The 27,500-nt window shown below is 49.1% G+C and overlaps 3 protein-coding genes across 3 annotated transcripts in view; 1 reads left to right on the top strand and 2 right to left on the bottom strand.

The window, feature by feature from the left end:
- The window catches only part of LOC135815993 (cytosolic Fe-S cluster assembly factor NUBP2-like), a 24,862-nt gene extending 18,158 nt beyond the window's left edge, over positions 1–6,704 (bottom strand). The window contains exons 1-2 of the mRNA XM_065329349.1: positions 6,467–6,704; positions 6,272–6,384 (exon numbers count right to left, since the gene is read on the bottom strand). Of these exons, the coding sequence (XP_065185421.1) occupies positions 6,272–6,384; positions 6,467–6,473 (120 nt within the window). The 5' untranslated portion in view covers positions 6,474–6,704. The remainder of the gene's footprint in view (positions 1–6,271; positions 6,385–6,466) is intronic.
- Positions 6,705–6,877: 173 nt separating this feature from the next.
- On the top strand, positions 6,878–16,153 carry LOC135815992 (sialidase-like). The gene is made up of 4 exons (XM_065329348.1): positions 6,878–8,948; positions 9,765–9,840; positions 10,296–10,395; positions 15,751–16,153. Exons 1-4 carry the CDS (start codon positions 7,118–7,120, stop codon positions 15,790–15,792), a joined length of 2,049 nt encoding a protein of 682 aa, XP_065185420.1. The 5' UTR covers positions 6,878–7,117; the 3' UTR covers positions 15,793–16,153.
- Positions 16,154–18,308: 2,155 nt separating this feature from the next.
- The window catches only part of LOC135815991 (ubiquitin-conjugating enzyme E2 Z-like), a 17,881-nt gene continuing 8,689 nt past the window's right edge, over positions 18,309–27,500 (bottom strand). The window contains exons 5-9 of the mRNA XM_065329347.1: positions 26,371–26,482; positions 24,006–24,023; positions 23,302–23,417; positions 22,298–22,388; positions 18,309–19,354 (exon numbers count right to left, since the gene is read on the bottom strand). Coding sequence (XP_065185419.1) covers positions 19,235–19,354; positions 22,298–22,388; positions 23,302–23,417; positions 24,006–24,023; positions 26,371–26,482 — 457 coding nt within the window. The 3' untranslated portion in view covers positions 18,309–19,234. The remainder of the gene's footprint in view (positions 19,355–22,297; positions 22,389–23,301; positions 23,418–24,005; positions 24,024–26,370; positions 26,483–27,500) is intronic.

Here is a 27,500-nt window from a genome sequence, read left to right as displayed (position 1 = left end):
ACAAGTTTGCACTCTCTCATAATACAGTGAACCATGTCTAAGCCGACCGCTCAAGGGACCTTACAAATGTGTGCTCTCCTTATCCAAGGTCATTTGACTGGAAATGACATCCCCTGAACCTGGTTGAAGCGGTCCTCTTGGACAGGTGGTCCCCTTATCAGAGTGGTCGCCTTGACAGGTTTTATTGTACTATCAGCAGTTAAGTTTTTGCAATTCAACTTTTAAAAAGAAACCGAAGCCACCATCAACGGGTCCTGGAGCGCAAAACTATTTGATTCCGAACACTACAGTCCATTCAGAAAAAGATGATATCCTAGCTTTTGGCCATAAACGGGTCAAATTTTGAGTTTTCGACACAACTTTTTTGGCAATCCCCCATGGAATGCTCTTCCAATTGTGTTTTTGTTTTTGTCTATTTCTCCAAAAAGCAAGCCATAGCAAGAATAGGATTTCGGCCAGGTTTTGTCCCCAGAGCACTGAATTGGGGAAAAACCATGAAAATCCAGGCTGTTCACTTCACTTGCATAACAGTACATTTGCGGTTCGAACCCCAGTTGAGGTACTTTTTTTGGACCCTTTTTCAAATTTGGAATCCCGCGGCACTGCATAGTGCAGGGTGCGAAATAACGGTCGGACATCGGACAATTTCCGACCGTTTACGGTCAGTTTCCGGATGTTTTGTACACATCTGGACAAAGTGTCCGCGCACCTTTTTGCAAAGCACACAAAAGAAAAGGCACGTCAATCCTTTGTCTCATAGTCATTAGTGATATCGTCTGGCAAGAGAAAGCCAAGCACCGCTGATGCGGGTGATCCTCTTGGAAAGAAACCCAGAGGAGTCAAGAAGACCACTTGTGACAAGTGGGCCGCCGAGTATGATAGGGAGCTTTCAACTTCTGTTTGGCTGATCTATGAGCGCAGTCCCTCAGATCGTAGCGTTGTCGAAAAATTAGAAGTGTAAGATATGTTCCCGTTTTGTTGATAAAATTCGCAGCGGCTAGAATTTTTCTGACTCCTTCGTCGTTGGCTCAAGGAACCTGAAAACGTCAGCCTTCAAAGATCATGCTGCTTCTGAAATGCATCGTCGTGATAACATTTCGATGGTATTAATCCTACACTGAACATTGTGTGATTTGACGTGAAAATTTGCATGTCCGGACATGTCCGGCCATTTTTGCAACTGGCAGGACATTGTGTCAGAGCACATTTTAATCCTTAGCGCATGCCCTGATAGTGTATCACAAAATCGCCAAATACGGGAGCTCTTCAGAGCCAGCCCTCATCTTTTTCTGAATGGACTGTAAGGGTGTGTTTGGTTGGTATGATCTAGAACAGGATCGAACAGCTGGTGCACATGGAGCAGCCTCATGCCAACCAAACGGTACTCCAGAAACAGAGCACATTTTTGTGAAAAATGTGCCAAACTTCGTGCATTCTTCAAAATGTGTATGGGTCACCATGGTCACTTTGTACGGTACTACGAACCTAACCCAAAAGTGTATGCACGTGATCATTTGGGACCAAAAATCGATGTTCCCGCCAGGTTTCACTGTGAAAAAGTGAAACTGCTCGGTCTGCTCCGGCTTCGAGGCCGGAGCAAGCAGAACATGTTCTGGCCGACCCAGAACAGGTGCAATCCCAATCAAACGCGCTGTTCTGGTGAATCCTGTTCTAGGTGGTACCAACCAAACGCGCCCTAAGGTAGACCTCAGACTTTGCAAGGCTTGGATGTGCCTAGACAAGTTTATCGATCTTTTCATTCTTGTTACGGCACGGCAAACAAGGTTGCAACCGTCTGTAGTTCAATCAGGGCAGCTACCAAAGGCGTTACTTCTGTTAGGTTTCCTCACAACCCGTTAACCCATTGACTGCTGAGCCCGAATATATTCGGGATTCAGGATGACGTCAGGGCGCTGAGCCCGAATATACTCGGGCTGACAGGCTATCCTACCGTACTAAGCTCCGAGTTCCAGCGTAGGGTTGCAAGAGACCCCAGAGTCGAGCGGTACATTTCCTGCATTCAAAACGAGAGGTTTCGGGTACGAATCCCGCTTGGATACTTTTTTTCTTCTTTTTCGTCCGGTGATTCGACTCAAATTGGCGACTTTTTCGTATTTTACGCAATTTGGATGAACTTACGTGTCATATAGCATTTTGTTCCCCTTTCTAGGATCTATATCGAGTTGGTCAGCATGATGATTATAGCCTTGGTCAACATTTCACAAGAGTTCAACAACCTAGTTTCTTAGATTATGAAGTTGTGGAGCTGTACATTGGCCATATTTTTAGCATTTTCTTCAGAGTCTCAGATAAAAGGCCGTGTAGCCCTCAATGGGTTAAAGGGGAAGTTAAGGCAAAAATTAAAATTTCACCAGTTGTAGTCTTCGGGGTGCTGAGTCGAATGGTCTTGGTCCGAGAAAGCTGAGACGCTCCCTTCCTACTTGAATCCCAATCGAACTCGCGCACTTCCACCGAAACTGGGTGACTGCGCCCTACTAGATGGCGATTTGTATGCAAAATGTCACTAAAAGCGCCATTTCGTTCTTATAAAAGCACGGATGACCGCGATTGGCCCATATGTTGTAGTCTTTTGGACGCTGAGTCGACTGGTTTTGGTCCGAAAAGGCTGCGATGCAGCGTTCCTCCTTTATTCCCAATCGAACATGGTTGAACAAGCGGTCACGTGCTCCTGGGTGCCCAAATCACCTGGTCACCACGCCAGCAGGCGACGACTTTCACACCAAGGTTCCAACTCGAGTGACAGGACTGCACCCAAAAAAGGTCAAACAGGCTAGTAAGTTGTACCCTGCAGGCACGGTGACCAGGTGACTGGCGTACGCAGGAGCACGTGACCGCTTGTTCAAGCATGTTCGATTGGGAATAAAGGAGGAACGCTGCATCGCAGCCTTTTCGGACCAAAGCCAGTCGACTCAGCGTCCAAAAGACTACAACATATGGGCCAATTGTGGTCATCCGTGCTTTTATAATAACGAAATGGCACTTTTAGTGACATTTTGCATACAAATCCCCATCTAGTAGGGCGCAGTCACCCAGTTTCGGTGGAAGTGCGCGAGTTCGATTGGGATTCAAGTAGGAAGGGAGCGTCTCAGCTTCCTCGGACCACGACCATTCGACTCAGCACCCCGAAGACTACAACTGGTGAAATTTTAATTTTTGCCTTAACTTAGGGATCTCAGCGCGTGCAGTGCGCAGGGTGTTTGCGCATACATTGCGTCATCGAGTTTTGAGTGCAGCTCGCGGACACAGCAGAAAAATGGCGACGGTCGATTTTCGACACTAGGGGACGCGGTGGACACTAGCGGAATCGTCATCTTCATCGTCGTTCGAACATACTTTGTAATTCCCGCCGAAGGACAGCGTGGCCAAGGCGATATTGCCCCGGTCGATTTTCCTATAATTTTCCATGTGGCAAGAACCCACTTCAGAGAGGATTCAGTCAAAAATTCAGACGTTTTCTCCGGTTAGATTGTCCAAACTTCGATTTTCAGTGCATCAGCCATCGCGAACATCGCCGCCATTATCACTCGGAGAGAAGACATCGCGCTCAGTAGAAGAGGTGTTCACGCTGCGTCCAAGAGTGAAAGATTGTGCTCTTTGACCCTCCATTCTGAGAGAGTGTCTGGGAGATAGGTAGCTTGGAGATGGCCGTAGAACGTGCTTTCCTGGACGCAATATTCAGCCATTTCTACTGTCTTCTTCAACTTGATTTATTTCGAAAAAATGTTCTTTTCCACGATTTCTGCACTGGACGCGTTTGGGATCGAAAATCTCACCTGCGCAGACTGGCTGCGCAGTTCACGCGCTGAGATCCCTACTTAACTTCCCCTTCAAGTCCAAGACAAACAAGTATTAGTTGAAGGCGTGCAAATCCTTTTTTTTAAAGTTAATGATGGAACAGCGAGTACATGTAGCCATTTGTACCGCTTGCTAGGAATAGCAGTCATCTTTTGCATGCCTGCATAATAATTATTATATTCCCAGAGGGAAAATTCTTCTAAGAACCTTCACATTTCACCGCTCCACCGCAGTGAAATAGAGTATCTCGTTGTACCCTTGTACTGCAAGCATTCATCATGTGCGCTGCCTAGTAGTCATTGCCACGCGCGTGTGCGCGTGTATGCTGTTCCATATACGCACTCATGTGTGAAATTTGTGTTCCTGTATCCCGACATGCTCCTCGGGGCCCAGGCCATTCTGCGACGCATGCAGATTCGCTCTTTCTTCTTGTCTTGTTGGGTCTGGAGGAAGTTTGCAAGGAGGTTTGTCTTGCGCTTAGCTTTCCTTTCACTCTCTAAACCATGTCAATAATTATAGTCTATTTCAGAACTCCTTGTACGAGTTGTGGTGGCCGTGAGTTCACAGTGTGGGTGAAGCTCCCCAACAAGTGATGCCGAAACCCGGCCTAGTTTGACTTGCTGTTGTACGAGCGTAGAGTATGTTTGGATCGGCGAGTTCGTTGCCTCGAGTGAAATGTTTCACGGGTGGTCGAGGAGAGGACTTGGAAGTCTTTCTGACAAAGTTTCAGCTTACGGCAGGTCACCATGGTTGGACAACCAAAGCCCAACGTGCTGCGCAGCTCCCCATGTTTCTTGAGGGCGAATCGTTTGCCGTTTGGACCCAGCTGACGGACACGGACAAGAAGGATGATAAGACTATCGCTTCGGCATTGAGGTCGGCCTTCGGCCTGACGCCGACACAGGCGTATTCCAAATTTGTGAAGCGTACCCTACGTGTGGACGAGAGCGTCGATGTCTATTTGTCGGATTCGCGCCGGCTTCTGGTTTTGGGGATGTTGTCCAGGTCGCTACACTAGAGCTTGGTGGAGGCAACTCGTTCCATTGCGTTTTAGTGTGTGTAGACACCTTCACCAAGTGGGTGGAGGTGGTTCCCCTTCAGCATCATGATGCTGCCAGTGTTGCTCACGCGTTTGTCTCTGTTTGTGCTCGCTGGGGTCCACCCCGGCTGCTTCGCTCCGACAAAGGTACAGAATTTGTGAATGCCATCACTGATGTGTTGTTTTCGAGGTTCGGCGTCTCTGTGCAGCGTGGCGCAATCCGTCACCCTCAGTCGCAAGGATCTGCTGAGCGGTTCAACCGCACCCTGTTGACATTGATCCGGAAAGTGCTCACCGACGCCGACGATTGGAGGGCCGAGTTGGATTTGCTCCTTTACCACTACCGGATTCGACCCCATGCCGTTACGAAAATTTCACCTATGCATGCTATGTGTGGCTGGACGCCACGAGATCTGATTGTTGAGAGCGTGACTGATCCCGTCTCTCTGAGGGCATGGGTGCATGGCATCGCGCAGCATAGTACTCATATTCGTGACCACCTCGATGCTGCCTTGTCAGCTGTCGACTTCCAGGAACCCAATTGGCAGTGCCCGCACGCTGTCGGGGAGAATGTCCTCTTCCATCGTCCTGCGTGTCACCAGAAGTGTCTGTCGCCATTCGACTCTGGCTGGCATGTGAAGCACCAAGTTTCCCCATCCACAGTTGCCATTGCCCGTACTAATGGTCAGGGTGAAAAAGTCGTCAACATTGACTTGCTCAAGCCTGTCTGTCATGCTGCTCCGCCTGGGGATGATTTGCTCATGCCTGATGCTGATGCTCTGAATTTTGTCCCGGTTGTTCAGCGAGTACTGCGTGACCGATCTGCCTTACAGCCTCATGTGCGTTTCCGGGACATTGGTGCTGCCTGAGTTTGTTTTTGTTGAAGAGTGTTATCAGCAGGTTGTTTTTGGTTGTGTGTTTTGCTCTTCCCTTCCATTTCTTTACCTTTCTTTAGTGCTCTTCATTGATTGTGGTGTCCATCATGTGGCCACCAGGAGGAGGGGTGAAATAGAGTATCCCGTTGTACCCTTGTACTGCAAGCATTCATCATGTGCGCTGCCTAGTAGTCATTGCCACGCGCGCGCGTGTGCGCGTGTATGCTGTTCCATATACGCACTCATGTATGCACTTTGTGTTCCTGTATCCCGACATGCTCCTGGGGACCCAGGCCGTTCTGCGACGCGTGCAAGATTTCCTCTTTCTTCTTGTTGGGTCTGGAGGAAGTTTGCAAGGAGTTTTGCCTTGCGCTTAGCTTTCCTTTCACTCTCTAAACCATGTCATAATTTCACATGGACAAATTTTAGTACGGAATTAATTTTAGTACAAAAGAGGCCGTGTACGAAATCGTACAAAGATAAATTCTGTCCGAAAATTTCCTGCTATACAGTATCTCTAGTGTACCGGAGGATCACTCACCTTTAGGCCAGACTTGACCAATGCTAAGGCCAGCTGGGCAGAGAGGGTGCTTTTTCCAACACCCCCTTTGCCGGACAACACCAGTATTACATGTTTGACATTCCGCAGAGACTCTGCAAAACAACAAACACGGTTTCAAGACCCGTTTCAAGCACGTGACTAGCATAAAATAAGCTGCAGATAACAAATACATACCTGCCATTCTTGAGAAAGGACAATCAAATAGCTTGCATTAGTTGAGAAATCGCAGTTTCTAGGGCAGCCGAGTTCAATCCGACGGTGCTGGACTGCTTCAACAATCCACCCTTCAGAATAATAAACACGATCTCCAATTTCTACTTTGCTTTGTCGCGAACTGCAGTAAAGTAACTGAGTGGACCCCCCGATAGCTCTTTTGATTTTTCTCTCAGCTGATCTGAATGAATTGCAAAAATTGAAAGGGGCATTTTTGGTTCATTTTCTCAGAAAAGACCCAAAAATGCCGTAGTAGCGTTGTTTGTGTTGCGAGGCAACCACGCCGTTTCCGAAGCAACGGAAATGGTAGCAGTTCGAAAGTTCAGAAAAAAAAGGTTTTCGGAATGAAAGAAAGAAAACGACGCTGAACCCATTTTTACATGATAATGACATGAGATAGAAGCGACTGTCTCGGAAGCAGAATGGTGTTGTTACTTACACGTTTGCCTGGTCTTTTATAAAGCAAAGAGGCTTCTGTTGGCCGAAAGACTTCTATTTCCTGCAGAGTACGTGGTTTTATCCGAAAATCACCGTGCTTTATTTTCCCTATTATCCCTTTTTTCCTCAGTTTGACCTGCGAAATTACTACGTTGTATAAAGCCTGATTGCTCCATGGCACAGGTCAAATGGTACTCCCTCCAAGGTGTCCCAGACGATGGAAGGAAATACACGGACACTGGAAATCCTAGTGCCTTTGTGGAGTTACCACGTGCTGGCTCATTGCACGGAACGCTGGACTCGACCCTAACGAATACAGCTGATGAGCAGTCGGATTACGGCTCAATAGCAGAAGATAATCGTGAACGGTTCAGAAGCTTCAACAATGCCAACCTGACAGCGGGTGATTCCACCATTGAGAACCTTGGAATGCACTCAGTCTCAAATCAGATTGGTGTTGCTGGGAGTCGAAGCCGAACAGTCACCAGTACGAGCGCGGACTCGTCACAGCATCTACTTATTGGCCAAGCCAGTGTAGAGCCCCCACATTCTAACCCTGCTGCCACTACATCTACCAGACCTGGCCTGAATGACTCTGTTTGTTTGAGCAGTGTCCTGGGTGACCTGTCCACCACTTCTTTGCAGACCACACCAGAGTCATCATTCTTTCACCCCATGACACAGACCAGCCATACCACAGTTAAACGACCACCAGCAAGGCACCACCAAGCCCCTGGTGTTAATGCACGGGCTCAGGAATCACCTCTTATTGGACAACCGGCAACAGCAGCAGCAGTGGCACATAGGAACCTCAGCACAGTTCGTCAGAAGCTAGAGCTTGGACCCAGTGTATCTAGTTCTTCGTCAGTGCCTGGTAGTATGCCTGATGCTAGTCAGCCTATTCCCCGTGTGGATCAGCTCTGGCAGCAGCTGCAGGATCTGAACGTTGGGCCACAGCTGCAAGCGGCTGCTTGTCACGCTGGCCTGAAAAGTACTGGTGAGAAATCGGCACAACAGCAGCAACAGTGTGTCTGTGATCACCTGCGGCAGCTTGGTGTCGATACCCTTACAGCGCTGGTAGAGAGCTTGAAATTTGGCCCAGTGCCCAGAACTAGAGCCGACCAGAGCAGGAATGGATTGGCAGGTCTCTTTAGTACGACGGCAGCAGTGGCACATGAACAGAGGCCTTCTTCTAGCTCCGTTGCCGCTTCTACACCTGGCGTCCGACAGCACTCACGTAGTCGCCACACCTCGTCACATACGGCCAGGCAAGCTTCCAAACACCACCCAGCGTCTAGCTCCGCCATTGGTGGCCGCCAGGCAGGCTCATCTCAGCTTTCTGCAAAGACGGTAACCGCTGATAGTGCACAGCAAAGGCGTACGGGCCCTGCTCGCTCAGCTTCTTCTAAGTATGTAACCAGTACAGCAGCACAGAGTCAGCAGCATGCTGGGAGCCCTGCATCCAAGCTGCTAACTCCACAGCCACAGGAGCAGCCCCCAATTTGCAGCCCCCAACAGCAACTCATAGTGTTGCCACAGCCAGCGGGTGGTTCTGGCAACAGTGTTGACAAGGCCTTGGCGCCTGTACAGATGACTGCTGGCGCCCACGAATTGCAAACAAGCACGTCCAACTGGTTCTTTTTCCCGCTGGGACAGGTGTACACGTCCACGGCGGCCACGGTACCCAGGTCCACAGCAAGCGCACAGCCCACCGGGCGACGCTCTCCGCTGCCCACCGTGGTACCGCTCAGCCTGCAGGATGCTTTCCAGCAGCAGATGAGGCCGTTCATTGCACGCAGCCGCAAGCGCCAGCACACCCTGGCGGTGGCGCGGTACAAGCGCATGATGGAAATGCAACTGCACTCGTCCTCTTCCGACGACGACGAAGACTCGCGTCCTCCACCAAATAGACAGCCGTCGCGCCGCCATGTAGATACGCATGTTGGCCACCATCATCATCATCATCATCATCGCTCTCGCTCATCACGTCAGTCCGCGGCACCAGGTCAGTACACCAGTGCACTGTGGCCAAGTTGGCAGTGGTGGATAGCCAGGCATCTTTGACTACTGTCCATGTTGTAATGATTCCAGCTGGTGTGTGGAAGTGTCTGCTTGCTCTGCGTGTTCCACGCCCTTTAGCCAAACACGTGTCCTCTAACTGTAGTATGGGAGTGGTACAAATACCAGGATTCCCTCTTGATACTTGGCAAACTCCGTAGCTTTTCATGCTATTTTAGCACAGGACAGGGTAAATACTATGCCAGACAATCTCCGCTACTTTGCCAGACATATTGTAAAGCCGGGAATTTTAGGCGGTGTAATATTTTCGGTATTTCCCAAAATCAACCATTCGGTAGCGCGAAAATTTCGGTAAACCAGTTTTCCAGATCCTAAAATGCATTTTGCACACTGTGTGGCATGGCATGGTTGGTAAAAATTACCTGTACCGAAGTTACCGAAAATAAATATCCACCGAAATTTTCCGGTTTTACAGTATAGGCTTTCTGGCAAGCACCCACAACCCGTAATACGTTCTGAAAGGAGGTGCGTACATGCAGATTGTAAGCCTGGAAACCTTAGCTTTGACCACAGTGATAAGTCTGTTCCATTGCCTATCATTCTTCCTGATCAACACTCGCGCACAACAAGGTCACTTTCACTCCCACGGTGCTGCAGAGCGAGACAACGTGGAAATAGGTACATGTATTTGCTTTTTGTTTTATCCTCGGTGTTTTCATCCTTTCGTGGCTCGTATTGTCAGCCACGTGAATGCTGGTGATGACGAAGGCTGCTGTTCTCCTTCCCTCCATGCCTATTGTAGGGTACTCGCGCAGCTATCCAGCCACTAACTCTGCTCGCCATATGTCAAGAAGGGAAATTGTACAAAACACAAGACGGTATGGTTTATACATGTTGTAATGTTAGTTAGGAAATCCTAGTACTTTTGATGATAGGGATTTACCTTTTGTGTTCATTCTTGGGGAGGTCAATGCAGCTGTCTCTCTTTGTTTGTATTCTCTCTCTCTCTCTCTCTCTCTCTCTCTCTCTCTCTCTCTCTCTCTCTCTCTCTCTCTCTCTCTCTCTCTCTCTCTCTCTCTCTCTCTCTCTCTCTCTCTCTCTCTCTCTTTCTCTCTCTGTCTCTCTCTTTCTCTCTCTGTCTCTGTCTCTCTCTCTCTCTCTCTTTCTCTCTCTCTCTCTCTCTCTCTCTCTCTCTCTCTCTCTCTCTCTCTTCTCTTCTCTTTATAAAGTTTATTTTTCTTCTCTTCCTCCACCTCCCTCTGTACTTTGTCTCCCTTGGAAAGCTAGGCATTATTGTAGTGATGTCTCTTTTTTGGAACTGTTTCTTGTGCAGGAAGTACAACAACCTGCCAGAAGTCCAACAGAGAGAGGAACAGAGTAAAGCTCAGCGGGAGCGTGAAGTAAATCGCATGAATGCAAAGCTTTTCCAACAGGTGGGTTGCGCAAAGTACAACTTTCAAGAGGAAGGGAGAAAAGAAAGAAAAATGAATGAACGGTGCCTCAAGTTGAAGTGGCCCATGTAGAGTACATGTAGCAAGAAAGTACATGACTGTACATGTACTTCAAGTGTATGAAGTAAATAGAGAGATGATTATAGTTCTTCTGTGCACTTGTTAACCCGACTGCTGCATGGACGATAAGTGCTGCGAATAGTGATCATGCGCCCTGGCCTGAGTAGCTCGCTTGGCTAATTGAAAGTCTGCCGACCTGGGCCACATTATGTTGCTAAGGCATGCACAACCCCAGTCACAGCGCGCAAGTTGGTTGAGTTTGGCCGTCAGGAGGCCAGCGCAAGGTATCCGGGGCGCGGGTCTGATTCCAGCGAGGGGCAATGTGGTACCCCGCAGCGCAAGGGTAGCGTGATACCCTAAGCCAGCGTGCGTGCTGCATGAGTAGCGTGATACTCGCTGAGCGCTTTTGCTGTTGCCTAGCAACGCGTTTCTGTCTTTCCTGGGCCCCCAACGCATGTTGGGTGGCCCTGCGCATGACTGCACGTTGTCATAGCAACCTTGGAAACCTCAAGCCGGTTACCAACAAGCTAGGAATCAGACCAAGCCGCCGAATGCCCCCAAATTCCGCGTTGGTCAGCCGAATGACCTTAGTGTGGTATTCAAGCGCTTCAGCTACATGTACGTAGTTCAAATGCGTGCCCTTCGCATGTTTGTTTTCCCTTAGTGACACCGAGAAGGGTTTGAATCGCATGTAGTCGGAGCGTGCGTGCACACATGGGGTGTCCCACACCGCCATGGCATGGGGTGTCCCACACCGCCATGGCATGGGGTGTCCCACACCGCCATGGCATGGGGTGTCCCACACCGCCATGGTCTGGGGTGTCCCACACCGCCATGGTCTGGGGTGTCCCACACCGCCATAGCATGGGGTGTCCCACACCGCTAGGTGGGAGCTATAGCACAGCAACAGAGTGGTGCAGATAACTTATCATAAGTATCAGAGGCGTGCGTGCACAGTCAGTGCTAGACCGTGAGTGCATACGTCCGCGAATGGGCGTACCAGCGTGTGCGCAGCGTGTGTACCTGCATGCATGCTTGTGCGGTGTCAGACTGTGGGTGCGTGTACGCGTGCATGCATGTGTGTGTGTGCATGCGTGGGTGTGTGTGCGTGCGTGTGTATGTGTCTGCGGGTGCGTGTATGTGGGTGTGGCTGTGCGCGCTTGCGCGCCTGCGGACGGCGAACAGTTACTTTCCACAGCGTACATAGTTCTTGTAGCAGGCACTTCGCCATCTGCCGAGTTTCATGATCTCGGATTCGGTGAAGCCGCTCATTGCTCCTGTGGTTGCGGCTCCGGCTCTGAGGCCGTGCAGTGAATACTGGATAGGTGGGTACCCTGCGCTGCTCAGGAGCTGACGGATTAGACGGGTGAGTCTTGGTGCAGTTGGAACTTGCCACAGCTGTCAACGAACAGTGGTCTATTGGGCAGGTTGGGGCGTCTTGATAGATAGGTATGCATGGCTTTGACCGGGCAAACCGTTGAGTTGGTGGTTGTGAGCCGGACGGAGTGACCCTTGCCGAGTTGGTCGGTCTTGGACTTCTTGATTGTGACCTGTATTGCCTGCGGCGTGATGGAGAGGTCTTCTGTTCGGAGGCCACCGTCTGACATGGTCGTGGCGGTTGTGGAAGTGTACTCACTTGCCCGGAGACACGCAAAGAAGCCCAGGCAAATAGCTGCCCATACCATGGCTCGGTCGGTCGCGTTGAGGTTAGACCGTATCAGGGCCCTGCGCATAGCTGCCATGTGGGGCAGGAGGATTGGCTTACTGGCGTTTTTAGTTCGGTTGGCCTGTGCACGTGCCACTCCTTGAACTGCGAGGTCCACTCTTCGCGACGAGAGATCTTTGCCGTTTTCTTTGGCAATTGCCCGGATCGCCGACACATACAGGCGGACGGTTGACGCGGCATGTTGACGCGCCAGGTAGGCTACAAACGCCAGCATGATGGTGTCTGTAATCACCTTGGTGCCGACTAGTTGGCAGAATTGGTGCAGTCGTTTCCAGGCTGTCGCGTATGTGGCACGTGTGGACGCTGACAGGCCTAGCCACTGGTAGGCCTGACCCTCCAACATCAGAGGGAGTAGGTGCTCTCGGGCACCGGAGATGGCGTGTCTTCTGCTGTGGGTGCCAGTCGGCGAAATCGGGCCATCTGAAACCGAGACAGAGAGTCAGCAATCGCATTGTCAGTGCCGGGGATGTGGGAGACTATGACGTGAAAGTTGTGTCGGGCAGCAATGGCAAACAAAGTGCGTACCAGCGCCATTAAGTCGGGGCACTTTGTGCGTGAGCGGAGCCAGATGTCGCATACGCTACGGTTGTCGCAGTGGAAGCGGATGCGCTTCAGATGCAGCTGCGGTGCCCATGTGGATGCTGCGGCCACGATGGCAAAGAGCTCCATCCACGCGATGGATCTCTGGGATTGGTGCCTCTGCCACCGGTGTTGGAGCCACCGGCCGGCGAAGAAAGCACCATAGCCGATGGCTCTAGATGCGTCCGTGTAGAGGTCCATATCGGCGGCGGCTGACCACGTGGGTTCTAGGAAGAAGGCGACGCCATTCCAGGCAGGGAGGAAGTCAAGCCACCACTGGATGTCTGCTTTGGCGTCTTCTGTGATTCTGATGTAATCGTTTGGATGCGGGACCGTCGTGCTGAGATCAATGAGGCGGCGCAGAAACATGCGGCCCGCAGGGACCGCCTTGCAGGCAAAGCTGAGGTGACCTATCAGGGACAACAATTCAGACTTGCGGGCGGTAGGGCGGGTATGTTGCCAAGCCTTGAGGGCAATGAGAAGGTCTTCTAACTTGTCGGATGGGAGGCGGATTTCGAAGCGCTCTGTGTCCAGCATGACACCGAGGAATGTCAGGGTTGTACTAGGGCCTTCCACCTTTTTTGGATTGACCGGGAAGCCTAAGTCGTGGCAGGCTACCAGGGCACGGTCAAGCTGGTGCTGTGCGCCGATAGAGTCCGTCGCTCCACCAAGGTAGTCGTCTAAGTAGTGGATGACTGGGGCTACGTCGAAGTTGTGCGACATGACCCACTGGAGGGCGTCTGCGACTTTGTTAAACAGCGACGGTGATGAGCGAAGGCCGAAGGGTAGGCATTTGTCCACGTAATATTGCCCGCGCCAGAACAGGCATAATAGTTCCCAGTCCTCTTTCCGTACTGGACAAATGCGAAATGCGTCTTGGAGGTCGACCTTCCACAGATGGCAGCCACGGCCTAGGGACCGTGCGAGATTTACGCCGTCGTCGACCGAACAGTACTGTACAGAGAATTTGTCGACAGGGATACCATCGTTCACTGAGTGGCCCTGTGGTGCTGACAGATGCATAATCAAGCGCCATTTTTGCACCGACCGTGACTTCTTGGGAACCACACCCAAACCGGAGACCTGTGTAAGTGTGAAGGGGGGCTCTTGGTAGGGACCGGCCATGCGACCTGCGGCAATTTCACGACCGATGGCAGCATCGACAATGTCAGGGTGCTCAATCGCTGATTTGAGATTACGAGAGACTCGGAAGGTACGGGGACCAGCAAACCCAATATCGAACCCGTAAGACAAAGAATGTATTACGAATGAGGCAAAAGCCGGATCAGGATGCTGACACAAAGCGTCCTGCAGGTAAGAAACGTTAATGGGGGTTACAGGCGTGTGCAAATGGATTGGCTCGTGAGCGAGGGTGCGTGTAGGAGAGATGTAAGCAGCTGGGCAGAGTGTGTGAGTGCTATTGGCCTGGGTGAGTGTAGAGTTACCGGTGAGTGACTGGAGTGACCGAGTCTCCAAGCTGGGCAACTGCGAGCTATTGGTCGCGGCTGGCGGCGGCTGGCTTTCCTGGGCATGACTTGGCGGGGTGGCTGCCAAAGCATGTGCTGCACTGGTGGCCGTAGCGACAGGCTGCGCGTTGGCAGCGGCCTTGGTTGTAGTCGCGGCAGACAGCTGGGGCGTTTGGGTGAGCGGTAGCCCCTGACCGCTGTGCCGGAAAGGGGCGTTTGGCTGCTGGCCCGTCAGACAGTGAAGCTAGGCTACGGGCGCGGGGGCAGCGAACTGTTAAATGACCTTGCCGGTTGCAGTGACGGCAGGGAGGCAGGATGGAGTTTGTAAACCACTCCGACCAGAGTTCCGGATCTGACGTGGCAAGACTAGATTTGCTGCGTGCAGCTCTTGCACGGAACGACATGTCGAAGCCAGACCACGCACCGAATGTATAGCGTGCGGCCGCTTTCACGATTGTGCTTTGGTACTTGAATAATTCCGGACCTCTGCCGGGGTCGTGGTGGAGGGCTACTTGGGCGAAGGCTGAGAACTTGCAAAACAGTTGGATGCACGCAGCAGCACAGCTAGCAAGAGAAAGAGCCGTGGATGGGTTTGTTCCTGTTTTTGATGGCTGTGGCCATCCGTTGGCCCAGCGGTCTCGTGTGAGTACGGTGTTTGTTCGTGCTGCCAGCTCGCGCCCGGCATTTGTTTGCGCTGGCAGCTTGGGCCCGGTGCGCGAGTGAAACCGAACCGTGACAAAGGCTTTCGCTCTTTAGTGCTATTGACTGGCTTTTCATACGATGCCTATTGATGTCTAGAGACATGCTGTCTAGCCTTCCCCTAGTACGCATTCACGGGGCTTTGTTGAAGTTCGTGCCGTGAACTGCCAAAGGGAACTGTTTGAATGGTGCTGGGGCGAGTGCGACATTACGGCGTCCCTGCAGCCGGCCTAATCGCGTTTGTCGCCACAACCGATTATATCCTTTGTTTTAGCGAAAACCAATCCAGTTACAATCACTCCCATGTATTGCTACTGACCAAGGGGCTCTGTGTCTAGCATCTTCCTGGCTAATACAGATATAATTACAATTTGAATTTTTCTCAGTCGTGTGGTGTCCATCTTGAATGCAATCTGCACTGTCCTTGCCACTAGCCGTGGATCACATTCAGGCAGGTGGTTATTTTTCTTAGCACATACTAGTAGTGTGCATTAGTTTGAAGGAAAGATGCAAATGGGAATGTCCGAAGAAAAAAATTGGCTGTCACCCCCAGGACTCAAACCAGGGACCCTCGCTTGTAGCCAGCGAGCCTCTACCACTAAGCTAAGGTGTAGTCGTCATCCAAGCAGCGACCGTTCAACGTGTTCTTGAGACTTCAGTGGTGCATAGCATTTTGCCTATTTCAGGTCAGTCTGAATGAGAAGTTAGACCTACTGTCGCTGCACACATAGGGACGCATGTTGCTAGATGTGTTTCAAAGCTGCAACGTAATGTGCGCATGCTCCTATTCCATGTGTGTGCTCACAGCGAGTGACAGCAAGTGTGCTTGGACGTTCATCAAGGCGGTGACGCAGTTTGAGAAGCCTCAACGTTCCCCAGTGAAGCAAGTGAGGACCCGGATTAATATTTATGTATCAGAGACTAGTGCTATCCAACCGTTGCTAAGCAAGGCAATAGCTAATTCAATCCAGTTGCCAAAAACTAAGTGGTGCTTGTTTTCAATCTTTTTTAAATATCTTTGCATGTACACGTACTAGTTTGTGCGAGCAACTGATGTTTTAACCAGATAGCTTTATTTTGTTTAACCTTTGTGGCTTTACATGCTTTAAAGCATCTGTTAACTAACCAACCATGCCTTGTTTACTTCTGAGCAGATAGCTATCCTTGCAGCGTCACCGTGCTACATGTGGAAGTAATTCTTATTTCCGTACGTAGCGAGAGTACATTGTGCAGCCGAGTGTATTGTGCCCCCCCCCCCCCTTTTCGATGAAATTTGCACCATTCATGGTACTTTTGATACCATGCTTTTCATATCGGGATTATGGCACGCTGCCGGCCCTTTTCGGCCCTGAAACACTTTGGCCCGGGTGCAGCGCGATTACTCTAGCCAATGCAATACACGTATCGATTCATAGATAGCATGTTGGAGTACATGTACAGTCAAACCTGTGTTTGCCGGACCCTATACCAAGCAGAACCCTGTATTGACCGGACAAATAATCATGCAGCAAAGTGCTGCGAATCGAACTTTCATCCCCGGATCAAGCGGTATCTTGTTATATCAGGATAGTTTCCGCTGCACCAAAGCAAAGGCGTCCGGTTAGGGCAGGTTTTAATGTGCATGTATAGTAGTGACTGGGTCTTGCGTGCGGGAAGGAAGAGCAGAATGGTACAAATTGGCCTAGGCTTGCCATTGCGTATGTATGATTTACAGCCCGAGTACAAGCGAGTACAAGGGCAATACCGGCTGATACATGACCGAACGGCGTCAGCAATAAGCTAGTAGTACAGTTGCGCTCGGTGAAATCCGACCCAGAGTGTATATTTGGCGCCCTCAACTTGCACGGCCCTTGAAGCCCTGGGTCGGATTTCACCAAGCGCATCTGTACAATCATAGTATGTGTTGCATGCACCAGCTGAGCCACACCAGTTGGGCGAGTACATGTACTACACACATAGTGACACCGTGTCTCTTTGCTCTTCACCACTGTATACATGTACTAGCACATACTCGGCAAGAGTCCTGCGTTACAGTACAGACTACAGTGCATGGACTCCACTTATAGGGAACTCGCATGCATGTGCATGTGGCAAATTTTGTGATAGTATACACTTGTAGAAGTTGTGCGAATGATTTCTTTGAGATTTTCAAATGGACACAAGCAGATACGAGCGTGAGTCAGCAGGTTTCGAATGGGCGCAAAGTATGCAGCGCAAGTCACTAGTGCTGTGCCGCAAGTCCACGACTTTGCCAAAGCATCTCACCTGATGATGTAACCGCATCACCTCGAACTTTTTTTTTTAGAAAGAAATGTCCACACGCATGTATATTCCGAGTATTCGACACATGCAAGACTCGCCTAGTACTTGCACTGTGCAAGCACGACCAGTGACATCACCACACCATTCTACATGCAGGAACCCGACACTGTAATCTGTCCCTCCAGGAAATCGCGATTCCACGGATGCAACAAATTTCGCGATTTTGGCCAAAACCCGCAAATTTCTGAAAAGTCCCCGATTTCCCGCGTTTTTTTGTTGTTTTCTGCACTTCTTTTTACATTTTTCTGCACTTTTCACGCAGTATACGAGTACAGTGCTTTCTATGATCCTGTACGTGGGTTATTTGCACAGTACGCAAATAGCGATTCTAATGATGCAACAAATTTCGTGATTTGCCCCAAATCCGCAATTTCCTGCCAATAATTCCGCGAGTTCCTGGCAAGTTCCGCACTTTTCGCCGCATTTTTTGTTGTTTTCTGCCGCAATTTCTTGCGCAAGTTTTCGATGACTTTTTCCGCAAATTCCCGCAGGGACAGTGTAATGATGGAGTTAGTGCCGGGTGTTGTACATGTATAAGGTCTATAGAATTCCTCTGGTTAGTGAAACAGTGCACTGCCTTTCACAGGGGAAATAATCCTGGTAACCGGGCACCGGAAATGTAGCTTTTTTTTGTGGACAGTAAAATGGTGGTCAACACGGGAGTACCGGTACTCCCTGGTCAACACACTCTCAACCTCACATGCTCTATCTGGGCTACTAACAATGCTCTAGCTCTCACATTGGGCTGTTCAGTATCCAGAAACACATTGACAAACCATCACACCTACAAAAGATCACCCCTGCACACTCATGCAGGGACTCTGCAGGTGTAGGTAAGGGAATGTTAGAACGGTACTACATTCCCCTTCTGCACCTCACGGCCTCGCTGCCCCTGCTGAACGATAGTCCACGTCGACGTCCCGATGATGATGAGTTCACTACGTTCACTCTTCCGAATCACTGCACATACACACCATGCACACTTGTGCAGATATCACCATCCGTAGTCTCCGCACTCCACTAAACACAAGTACGCTACTATGTACAGGATACTCTGCATGACATGATATATACAACTACCATGGCAACAACTGTGATGAGTACAATAGCTAGGTCAGCGGGATTGAAAAGCAGAATTATTATATCCTCAAAGAATAACCACAGGTACTGCTACTGCTGTACAATGGTAAAGAAAAGCGGCATCAGCGTGTACCATGGCCGTCAAATATATTAAAATAAAAAAACAATAAAAACAGCACACGCACACACATTCAGAGGCACTAACGTTATAAGTTGCTTCAGAAGAGAGGTCTATGTTTACCCGATGATTCACAAAGGTACACATTTACAGGATAGATCATTTACAGTATAGATATGTTATCACACCAGATATTTCGTTTATTGGCTAGACACACAAGAATGCAAACAAGACTCATGTTACATTCTACATGTAGTGGTTGTGTTAGCTGACAGATGAGCGTATGTGAAAACTCGACACTATGGCTGTTCCGGGATATTGCAACATCAACTTGAAGTGTTTTTGGTGGCACAGGTTGAAACTAGTTCTAGCGAAGATTGTACTCCCTCTGCTGCCAGTGCATGTGTGTGTGTGTGTGTGTGTGTGCGTGTGTGCGTGCGTGTGCGTGCGTGTGTGGAGGACAGCAGGAATCACTCTTGTGCCGGCGGTGCGTGTGCAGAGAATCAGTGGTGATCCTCTCGTCCACACCACCGGCAGGTTTTCTTCAGGTTTTGCGACATTTAAACTGATCTGGCAACTGGTTGCCCGTTTAGCATGCCAAGGAACGCAATAGAAGAGAGGCAGCACACGTCTGCACTGCGTTTCATCGCCTAAATGCAACACGACGTCAACACGCAGACAGTAGGAGAGTAGCGCAGACTAAGGTATCTGCTACAACACGGAGGCGCAGGACAACACAGGAGAAATTATTGTTCCCGCCAACGGTGCCTGTTATGCGTCCTCTGTTGAGCTGGAGCTGGAACTCGACGGTCTCAATTCCTCCTGTAGTTTTTCTAGGCGTGCCAAAATGCTCTTGTAGCTGAACCTGCCCTTGTTACAGTTGTGAGGATCCTGCAAAAAGAAAGGAAATAAAAGGACGACACAAAGAGCAAAAGTATACCTTTTGAGTACTTCAAATAAAATAATAATAATATTCGCGGGATCCGCGTCGGCATCGCTTGAATGTTCGTTCAGAAACACACAGACTAGCCTTCGCCCTTTTGAGTGCTATTCAAAAAGATCACTCCACCATAAAACAGCGACACTTTTCATTTTAAAGCACAAAGTATGCTGGCATGCTTTAAAAGACACTTTCCCCAAATACATGTGCAGTACTTCCGATGTGCATGCCCTTGGAGGCTTGGGCCGTACGTTCTAATGAAGCAGCAGAGTAAGAAGAGCACAGTGCACAGTGTGTTCTGTCATGTGACCACCAGCAGAGTACCGTAAGACCAGTATTGTTAACCCTTTGAGCACGCATGACGTATTAATACGTCACGTACAGTGTCATTGCACCCACGCATGACGTATTATTACGTCGTGAGTGTACATAGCGTACAAACGCGATTTGCATGAACCGCGTGAGTTCAAACTATCGTAACTCGGTCAATTCTTGGCCGATTCTCACGATCGAAATATGTATCTGCAAGAGAAAACTCTCAGCTTGCGATAGAAACAATCGCCGAAGCGATACGACCCCGGGTTAACCGGTTGTTGAGATATGCGACTCGACACGGCAAATTCAAATCGATTTTTTTTGCGAACTCTGCAGAACGCGTATTTTCCATTTTCGATCATTTTCGCGCTATCTGCTGCCATGGAAACTAGATTCAAATGATGGCAGCGGATCTGGGGAGTCCTCAAAAAAATTTGAGCTCGATACGAGCAAGGAGAGTGAAATGGCAGCTGAGGATTTGATATCCTGGCCGTGCTCAAGTCTGTCGAGCGCGTGCGTGAAGTTTGCCAGACTGTAGCATGGGCTTTTGGTGTCGCTCCGAGCTGAGCTTGGAACTGTTTTGTTCCTCGCCTCAAGACCTTTGCAGGAAGCTCAAGATCGTGGAATTCGTCCAAAGAAAGGTAAAGTTATCGATCCTTGAACAGCTACTACTTTCAGAGGAAAAACGCGATTTTTGCAGGTGTTGACGTGGGGCGGCATTCAGGTAGCGTCGTGCTCAAAAGGTTAACAAACATTTAATTCTAACGATCTAACGAATTTAAAAAATTCATTAACATTTGAAGTCGTTATGTACTCAACAATTATGTACATGTACAGTCATTTGCCAGTTTCGAGACAAAATTCGTTAGAACTTCGCCTCGTAAACCCACAAAAATCCGGAGATCGTTAACTTTAATTGACGTTAAAATATCTGGTCTTACAGTACACACACAGTATCAGCATACAGCTGCTTGCTTGCCATTCACTAGGTGGACAAAAAAATTACGGTTTGCGTGAGACTCGGCTGGAGGCCACGTTTTCCGCATCCGTAGGAACGCCACCACCCTCTGTGGATCCAGGCGCAGATGCAGCTCCTAAAGGGGTGGGAGGCGAGTAGATCGGACCCACCGCAAAGCGGTCAAAGACCGAAATCCCGTAAGTGGACAAGCCATGCCCGATTGTGAAAGGAAGCACGCACAATCGCTGACTCTTCAGCGGTCCACCGTGCGATGGCACACACACGCACAGTGCTGCTCAATGGTATCTGCTCGTGCGAGTCAAATACGAGCGCCGGGGCTCTGTGCAGCCCTAGACCCGCAAAACGCTGGGTTGTTCCCTGGTTCAGGATTTCATTGAGCAGTACTCCACAGTACCGCACAGTACAGCAGTTCTGTAGAGGCGACGGTTTCAAATAGGACATAGGTTGCAAACCGGAACGGACTCAATATTCACTTTCTCTCTTGGTATTTTGATTAGAAAACACATGTCACCGTGAGACTACGATGTGTTATACTCCGAGCCAAAATGTCATGGCTCTACGATGACCAGAAGCGCCATACCAAGCAGGTGAGCTTTTGACATGTTGCTTCGCACTACGACTTGAGTTTTACGACTTTCGAAAAATCAACTTCTTGTCGCAGGTAAATAGCGGCTCGCCTCTCGCCAATAAAGCACCGCATACCAATCAAAACTAATGGAAGCACACACAAGGCCTATTGTTACTCTGTACTGGCCGTCGTGGAGCGATAGCAATTACCTAATTTCAGACCCAGAGTGAATTTGACGTGCACTCTAAAACGTGTCCGGTTAGGAGCCACCTCTGATTTGAAGCGAAAAATTGGGCAACTAACTGTTACTTGGAGGCAATGGGTCAACACAAAGGAGTGGCTCAGTTCGATTGACTCTGGCCCCAGAGCAAACTTCAACATGCCAGTTTCCTTCCACAAACATATTTCGAGTGAAAAATCAACGCTGATGATCGGTTTGGGTCTATACAAATTTGGCTGTCAAAGCGTTCCGGTATCGAACCGTCGCCTCTACAGTACAGCAATACAGCAGTGCTCTACAGTACAGCAATACAGCAGTGCTCTACAGTACAGCAATACAGCAGTGCTGTACAGTACAGCAATACAGCAGTGCTGTACAGTACAGCAATACAGCAGTGCTGTACAGTACAGCAATACAGCAGTGCTGTACAGTACAGCAATACAGCAGTGCTGTACAGTACAGCAATACAGCAGTGCTGTACAGTACAGCAATACAGCAGTGCTGTACAGTACAGCAATACAGCAGTGCTGTACAGTACAGCAATACAGCAGTGCTGTACAGCAATACAGCAGTGCTGTACAGTACAGCAATACAGCAGTGCTGTACAGTACAGCAATACAGCAGTGCTGTACAGCAATACAGCAGTGCTGTACAGTACAGCAATACAGCAGTGCTGTACAGTACAGCAGGACTGTACAGCAATACAGCAGGACTGTACAGTTGAGTGTCAACGTAACACTAGAGAACACACAAGCAGCACAACCGGAAGTCATGATAGGAGGAAATCTGGACAAACAAAAAGTGGAACATACCCTGAACGGCTCGCCATCGCGCACGCGTCTCTCCTTGGCCGTACAGATGTAAGAATCACACAGGTCCGGGAACTCTGTAATCAGGTAGGTGCTGCAGGGCACAAGCAGGGCATACACAGGGTACAAGCAGGGTACAAGCAGGGTACAAGCAGGGCACAAGCAGGCAGGCACAATCAGGGCACAAGTAGGGCACAAGCAGGGCATACGTATTTCATCAGCACAGCTATTAACTGGCATTGTGGATAGCGCCTACCCAGTCCAATGTACTTTTTGTCTTTCAATATGATTTGTACGTTTGTGTTCTCTTAAAAAAAAACCCAGGACACAAGCAGGGTACAAGCAGGGTATACACAGGGCACAAGCATTAAGCAGGACACAAGCAGGGCATACGCAGGGCACAATCAGGACACAAGCACACAGGCAAACGGCGCACATCCATGTTCTTTCCCTGCCACACAGGCACCACTACAAGCATGCACATCGGCTCTACTGCAGGAGTACGGCAGTGCAGGGCACCTTAAGAGGTGTACACTTTTAGCTGAACAAGGTCATGCCTCTAACAGATTAACAGTGCACGCTTGAACGATATTCCTCGCGTTCACGTAGCCATGGGCTGCTTTGTTTGCAATGAGCAGAGCAGACACCTGTGGGGACGCCACTCCGGTGTGTTTGGAATTCCCCGGGAACATACAGTCCAATGCCATGAAAAAGCAACCGGCACAACAACAACAACAACAACAACAACAACAACAACAACAACATCATGAGAATAAAGAATTCAACAACAACAACAACAACAACAACAACAACAACAACAACAACAACAACAACAACAACAACAACAACAACAACAACAACAACAACAACAACAACAACAACAACAACACCAGCAGCAATAACAACCCAACCCCGCTGGAGTTTTGACATTGTACTGTATTTAGCACAGAAAATACAGTACGTTAATAGGGGCATGCTATTTAATAGAATAATAATAAGCCACTCACCGCATGGTCGGCGGTAGCTGGTTTCTTTCCTCGATGAGCTGACAGACGGCTACCCGTAACGTTTCATGCTCAATGCATCGGTTATAATCCTGGCATGGTCTGCTACCAGTTGAACTCTAAACCACATGTATACACAAAGGTACGATAACTGCTGCATTTCGAGTGTCCAGCACCGTTGAAATGTACACCATATCCGTACAAAGAGAATCAGCGTCACGTCACCAGTGCAAATGACAAAGTGGCACTGGGAACTTCATTCGCACTCCATTCCCGAAGCTATGCAAAAGACGTTGTGTAAAGGCGTCTGGCATGGCCAGGGTCCAAGGCGCTTTTATTTCGTGTGCATGCGTGCATGTCCAGGCGGGCTGGGGGCGGCATATGATTACCCAACTACTGATCATGTGAACGGCAAAGAAGAGCATAGCATGTGACCAAATGAGCACATACATATACCATACATATCCCACACAAAGCTACAGTGAAACCAGTCTAAGACGACTGCTCAAGGGACCTTCAAAATATGGTCTCTGTTACCAGGTGGTCTCCTTATCCAGGGTCAATTGACTGGAAATAGCATCCATTGGTCCTGGTTCCAGTGGTCTTTTAAGACAGGTGGTCGCCTTATCCGAGTGGTCGCCTTGACAGGTTTTACTGTACCACTAGTTTGTACAGCAGTATGAACGTTTTTAAAACGAGTTACTTACTTGTTCTGATGACTGGCTCTGCACAGTGAACAGCACAGCAGACATCACACACATACACACAGTGAACAACACAGCAGACATCACACACATACACACACAGTGAACAACACAGCAGACATCATACACACAGTGAACAGCACAGCAGACATCACACACATACACACAGTGAACAACACAGCAGACATCACAGTGAACAACACAGCAGACATCACACACATACACACAGTGAACAGCACAGCAGACATCACACACATACACACAGTGAACGACACAGCAGACATCACACACATACACACAGTGAACAACACAGCAGACATCACAGTGAACAACACAGCAGACATCACACACATACACACAGTGAACAGCACAGCAGACATCACACACATACACACAGTGAACGACACAGCAGACATCACACACATACACACAGTGAACAACACAGCAGACATCACAGCATGGTAAGCAAGAGTACATACTACATCTACATGTGCAGCCAGTTGGAAGCGAGGCAGCAACAAAGCAGCATGTACACGTATACCCTAAAAGCAAACTTGGCAATCCCCTGTCTCGTTCATACAGAGCTGCATTTTTTTTATCCGTGCCCTCCTCTCCCCTCGCCATTCAGACAAGAAACCAATCACTGCAGGTCAGATGAAGCAAACACTTCACGGTGGAATGAATGGAATTGATAAACAGACTGGGACATGTTTGAGTGTGCTTGCTGACTCACTCCGAACCCCAACTGAGCTACTCCCAACTGAGCTACTCGTACTCCGTCTCCGCACACCGTAGTGCTGCATGTGCATATGAACACAGCAGCCTATTGAATACACTGCAGCCTATTGAATACACTGCAGCCTATTGAATACACTGCAGCCTATTGAATACACTGCAGCCTATTGAATACACTGCAGCCTATTGAATACACTGCAGCCTATTGAATACACTGCAGCCTATTGAATACACTGCAGCCTATTGAATACACTGCAGCCTATTGAATACACTGCAGCCTATTGAATACACTGCAGCCTATTGAATACACTGCAGCCTATTGAATACACTGCAGCCTATTGAATACACTGCAGCCTATTGAATACACTGCAGCCTATTGAATACACTGCAGCCTATTGAATACACTGCAGCCTATTGAATACACAGCAGCCTATTGAATACACTGCAGCCTATTGAATACACAGCAGCCTATTGAATACACTGCAGCCTATTGAATACACAGCAGCCTATTGAATACACTGCAGCCTATTGAATACACTGCAGCCTATTGAATACGCAGCAGCCTATTGAATACACTGCAGCCTATTGAATACACTGCAGCCTATTGAATACACTGCAGCCTATTGAATACACAGCAGCCTATTGAATACACTGCAGCCTATTGAATACACAGCAGCCTATTGAATACACTGCAGCCTATTGAATACACTGCAGCCTATTGAATACGCAGCAGCCTATTGAATACACTGCAGCCTATTGAATACACTGCAGCCTATTGAATACACTGCAGCCTATTGAATACACTGCAGCCTATTGAATACGCAGGTGCCGCTGCACGGCCCACTGCCCAACGACACTGTGCAGTTGCAAGCCAAGAAATCCAACTTGGTCAGATAGCGATACGTTTGTGCAGTGAGTACATACTGCAGAATGGCTAATTTTAGCGGGTAACATTTTTAGCATTTTCTGAATCTGGACCAATTCGGGATGAAATATTTTATAATTTTAGTGATCCGAGTTTCAGAGTTAAAAGAGAGGACTACAAGTAGTGTACTGTACATGCAAAATTTCGATTGGAGCAGCAAAACTTTTGCAAAAAAACTCCTTTCGCTAAAATCGCTAAATATCACCGGCGCAAATCGTTTTACAGTAGGGGAAAGTAGAGGCCCTGTGCAAACGCTGTGCTGATGGCGATGCTAGTCGACAGAGAAGTCGGGACTTGGGACTTTGTTAGTGATGGCTGCAGCACAAACAATGCCAGGTTTTCATAGCACTGTAGCCGGAAAGAGCTCTGTCAACAATCCCCCCCCCCAGACCATGATTAAGAAACAGAGGGTACCAGATTCAAGTACTGCTTGGAAGCGGAAGGATTTTTCCAGCTGTGCTGCGACCGACAGTTAATTGGGAACTCGTGGCCCGGCATGAGGGAAACATGGATGCAGTGAATGGGATTTTCGGTCTTTGACCACTTTGCTGGTGGGCTGATCTACTCACCTCCCACCGCTTTAGGAGCTGCATCTGCACCTTATATCTTTGCAGGGTGGTGGCGTTCCTACGGATGCTGAAAACTCTGTCTAACTGAGTCTCAAGCGAACCATGATTTATTTTTTTATTTTTCAGATGCCGTACATACCTCTTCATACCCTGGCTCGTTGTGATACGGCTTGGGGCACAGCAACGACTGGATAGACAGCAGGACAGACATGAGCGTTTGCGCCGGACTCCACGATGGGCCATGCCACGTCCTGTTAGGTAGCACATGACATGCACAGTACCGTCACACGATATCAACATGTGTGATTGACACACCTGCCAACCTTTACAAACCTGAGATGGGGACAATGCCATACCTAGGTATGAAAATGTATACAAACGTAGCCGTGAGGCATGCGACAAATGCACTTTTGGGTGCATATTACCACCCTGGATATCGGGACGGTCCCGGCCATATCATGATAGTTGGCAGGTGTGGATAGAACTGAAGGAAGTTCATAAGGTAACTCATACTAAACTCAATCTAAGTCTACTCATGCATCAAAATTCAAAAGAAACTCAAATTGTCTGGTGCGTATTACCCAGTTTCCCATTTGTGCAGCCGGTATCTACTGGTATTTCACCACTTGCATACCCGGTAGCTTTAATGTACTTCGTAGTCAATACTTTGGGCCACAAAGGGTACTACTGCATTGGACACTTCTCAGTGAATCTACAGTAAAACCTGTCATGGCGACCACTCGGATATGGCGACCACCTGTCCCAGAAGACCACTGCAACCAGGACAAAGGATGTTATTCCCAGTCAAACGACCCTGGATAAGGAGACCACCTGAGCACAGAGACCACATTTGGAAGGTCCCTTGAGCGGTCGTCTTAGACAGCTGTTTCACTGTAGTGCACGGTGCGGCTGGAGTCAAAGCCACACACCTGGTAAGGTCTTGAAGGTCCGGCAAAGCTACCCCCCCCCCCCCCCCCTCCTAAGTGTGAGGATGCCACTAACAACTGCCATGACTGGGAAAACTGCAGTCTTCAAACCAACATGCTTACTGCAAAAATTGGTTCCGGTGATGGCACAGTACATCCTTGTGAAAACTACCAAGCCACATCAGCAGTGGGTTTCATACAATGCTTCGGGGACCCAGGGAAAGGGGGCAATTGTATGTGCAACTCAAGCCCAGCTGAGCCAGCCCAGGTGAGCCAGCCCATCAGTTGGCAAGGCTCACACCGAGGCTCTAGGTAGTGGATAGTGTATAGAAATGCAAGAGGC

The sequence above is a fragment of the Sycon ciliatum genome, chromosome 4 (assembly GCF_964019385.1).
Source record: "Sycon ciliatum chromosome 4, ocSycCili1.1, whole genome shotgun sequence".
NCBI classification, from domain to species: Eukaryota; Metazoa; Porifera; class Calcarea; order Leucosolenida; family Sycettidae; genus Sycon; species Sycon ciliatum.
Note: the sequence above shows the minus strand (reverse complement) of the source record. Positions and strands in the feature narration are given on the sequence as shown.

What these genes read in the sequence shown, in the direction of transcription:
- LOC135815992 (XM_065329348.1), top strand. Translation starts at nt 7,118, where the DNA reads ATGGCACAGGTCAAATGGTACTCCCTCCAAGGTGTCCCAGACGATGGA. An exon ending in ACGTCAGTCCGCGGCACCAG is followed by an intron (nt 8,949 to 9,764) that starts GTCAGTACACCA and finishes TGCCTATTGTAG; the next exon opens with GGTACTCGCGCAGCTATCCA. An exon ending in ATTGTACAAAACACAAGACG is followed by an intron (nt 9,841 to 10,295) that starts GTATGGTTTATA and finishes TTTCTTGTGCAG; the next exon opens with GAAGTACAACAACCTGCCAG.